Below are 3,144 nucleotides of genomic sequence, written 5' to 3'. Positions count from 1 at the left end.
TATGATGATGCATTACCGAGTGGGCTCAGAGATACCTCTCCGTCATACGGAGTGACAAATCCCAGTCTCCATTCGTGCCAACCCAACAGACACTTTCGGAGATACCCGTAGTGCACCTTTATAGTCACCTAGTTACGTTGTGACGTTTGGCACACCCAAAGCAGTCGTACGGTATCCGGGAGTTGCACAATCTCATGGTCTAAGGAAATGATACTTGACATTTGGAAAAGCTCTAGCTACGAACTACACGATCTTTGAGCTATGCTTAGGATTGGATCTTGTCCATCACATCATTCTCCTAATGATGTGATCCCGTTATAAATGACATCCAATGTCCATAGTCAGGAAACCATGACTATCTGTTGAGCAACGAGCTAGTCAACTAGAGGCTCACTAGGGACAAGTTGTGGTCTATGTATTCACACGTGTATTACGATTTCCGAATAATACAATTATAGCATGAATAACAGACAAATATCATAAACAAAGAAATATAATAATAACCATTTTATTATTGCCTCTAGGGCATATTTCCAACAATAATAACCCTAGCGTCACCGAACCTTAAGTGTGTAGACCCTACGGGTTCGGAAATCATGCAGACATGACCGAGACAGCTCTCCGGCCAATAACCAACAACGGGATCTGGATACCCATGTTGGCTCCCACATGTTCCACGATGATCTCATCGGATGAACCATGATGTCGACGATTCAAGCAATCACGTATACAATTCCGTTGTCAATCGGTACGTTACTTGCCCGAGATTCGATCGTCGGTATCCCAATACCTCGTTCAATCTCGTTACCGGCAAGTCACTTTACTCGTCACGTAATGCATGATCCCGTGACCAACCACTTGGTCACATTGAGCTCATTATGATGATGCATTATCGAGTGGGCCCAAAGATACCTATCCATCATACGGAGTGACAAATCCCGGTCTCGATCCGTGTCAACCCAACAGACACTTTCGGAGATACCTGTAGTATACCTTTACAGCCACCCAGTTATGTTGTGACGTTTGGTACACCCAAAGCACTCCTACGGTATCCGGGAGTTACACGATCTCATGGTCTAAGGAAATGATACTTGACATTCAGAAAAGTTCTAGCAAACGAACTACACGATCTTGTGCTATGCTTAGGATTGGGTCTTGTCCATCACATCATTCTCCTAATGATGTGATCCTGTTATCAATGACATCCAATGTCCATAGTCAGGAAACCATGACTATCTATTGATCAACGAGCTAGTCAACTAGAGGCTCACTAGGGACATGTTGTGGTCTATGTATTCACACATGTATTACGATTTCCGGATAACACAATTATAGCATGAATAATAGACAATTATCATGAACAAGGAAATATAATATTAATCATTTTATTATTGCCTCTAGGGCATATTTCCAACAACATATTGCCATAAAATTATTATTGTTGGACCTTACAAGTATTTTTATTTTCTTTGTCCCATCATGTGCCTTTTAGAAAAGCTTGAGAAGCGAATTTCACAATATGAGTGAATTATGTGCATCACAATGCACAATTTCTATTGTCTTTTATTCTTAAATAGTTACAACCTACTATCTATTTTTTCTAGTCATGCAACCATGCCACATAAATATGTGATAAATGCGAGCCATAAATTACATTTATTTTTGCATTACTCTATGCATGCGAATGTTGCCACATCATCACTTCATGCAAATTAGTCATCAATTATTCTTTATATTAGAGTTCACCCTTCATATTTTGTTAGAAATGACATTTTTTTCTCTTTTTATGCACTTCTCATTTTTTTAATCTTTTAAGCTTACATTTGCATTCTATTAGTTTTTAGATGTTTTCATAGCAACTATTTATGCATTTTTAATAAGGTTTCCGCAGCACCGCGTGGGGCATCATCTAGTTTATTCCGCTCATATATCTCTAGCGATCTAACAAATTCTTTGGCCAAGTTAATGATAAGGCAAAGTGCAGGTATATTTTTTTGTCCTTTTGCATATCAAAAAAGCAACATTGATTTATAAATCAATACAACCTGCAGTGACAAGTAATGTTGTGACTCAGGGCTGGCTGCCCCTGAGGCCCTGATTACAACTTGACTAAAACAAGACCTTATTTCACCAAAACGAACGCGTGCTTAATCATGTGGTATGCAGACCGTGCACTTACACCCCTGGGGAACGCATGTTGCAGTGACCTTGCCGATGTAAATGAACCTTTTGCATAGCTCCTTACATGAGGCGCCATTGCCATCACAACTTGGCGAAACTATCGAGTCACTGCAGAGTTCTGCTGAAGCCTGCATCAACATGCCTGCAGATCTCAGAAAGAAACGAACGAGGATTAGGAAAAATCAACAGAAAAGAACGCCAGATTGCATGCATAATACTTCCTCCGTTTCTAAATGTAAGTTTTTTTTAAAGATTTCACTACAAACTATATACGGATGTATATAGACATATTTTAAAGTGTAGATTCACTCATTTTGCTCCGTATGTAGTTCATAGTGGAAGCTCTAAAAAGACTTACATTTAGGAACCGAGGGAGTACTCAACTGTTGATTACCTGAGGATAGCACCAAAAGAGCAAGACCCACGAACACCATGTTGACAGTCTTCATCCTTGTGAATGAAAGAAAAAAAGGAAACTTACCAGGTGAGGTGTCTGCTATTGGTGTTGCAAGACTGCCACTCTCAACCTTGGTTGGAAGGATATTTATAGTGCACACGCATGGATGGCCGGCAACGTTGATACGATATGGAATCAAATACAGCTGAAATCAGGGGCAATTGAAAAAGATCACGAGCCAGGCCGCGCGCTAAATGCCATGGATCGGAGCAATTAAACAGATCCCAAAATGGTGCGCGCTGATCAACTACATGCCATAGTTGGGCTTCTGTGGTAGCGATTAATTGCCTGACAGGGCAGGTGGTTGACGGCATGCCTCGTTTGTAATGTCAATTAGTACTAGAGGCTGCCGCACGCTTTGCTGGGCCGTTTTCAACCGTCGGATCAACTTTCTTCTTCTTTATTAGTATGTTTATATTGCAGTCGGCAGGGTTGTTTTGTTCTGATTTATCTGTGTTGGTTTGGGTTTTAGTTATGTCTTGGCGTTGTTTTATCATCTAGTTTTT

The 3,144-nt window shown here is 40.5% G+C and overlaps 1 protein-coding gene across 1 annotated transcript; it reads right to left on the bottom strand.

The window, feature by feature from the left end:
• Window positions 1-2,009: 2,009 nt before the first annotated feature.
• Window positions 2,010-2,700, bottom strand: LOC119335362. Its single transcript, XM_037607495.1, has 2 exons — window positions 2,576-2,700; window positions 2,010-2,323 (listed from the first exon to the last, which is right to left on the bottom strand). The coding sequence occupies exons 1-2, from the start codon at window positions 2,628-2,630 to the stop codon at window positions 2,148-2,150; spliced, it is 231 nt and encodes a 76-aa protein (XP_037463392.1). The 5' UTR covers window positions 2,631-2,700; the 3' UTR covers window positions 2,010-2,147.
• Between the last annotated feature and the right edge of the window lie 444 nt (window positions 2,701-3,144).

This window comes from Triticum dicoccoides, chromosome 7B (assembly GCF_002162155.2).
Source record: "Triticum dicoccoides isolate Atlit2015 ecotype Zavitan chromosome 7B, WEW_v2.0, whole genome shotgun sequence".
Lineage (NCBI taxonomy): Eukaryota > Viridiplantae > Streptophyta > Magnoliopsida > Poales > Poaceae > Triticum > Triticum dicoccoides.
The sequence above is the reverse complement of the archived record's forward strand: the minus strand, read 5'-3'. Positions and strand labels throughout refer to the sequence as shown.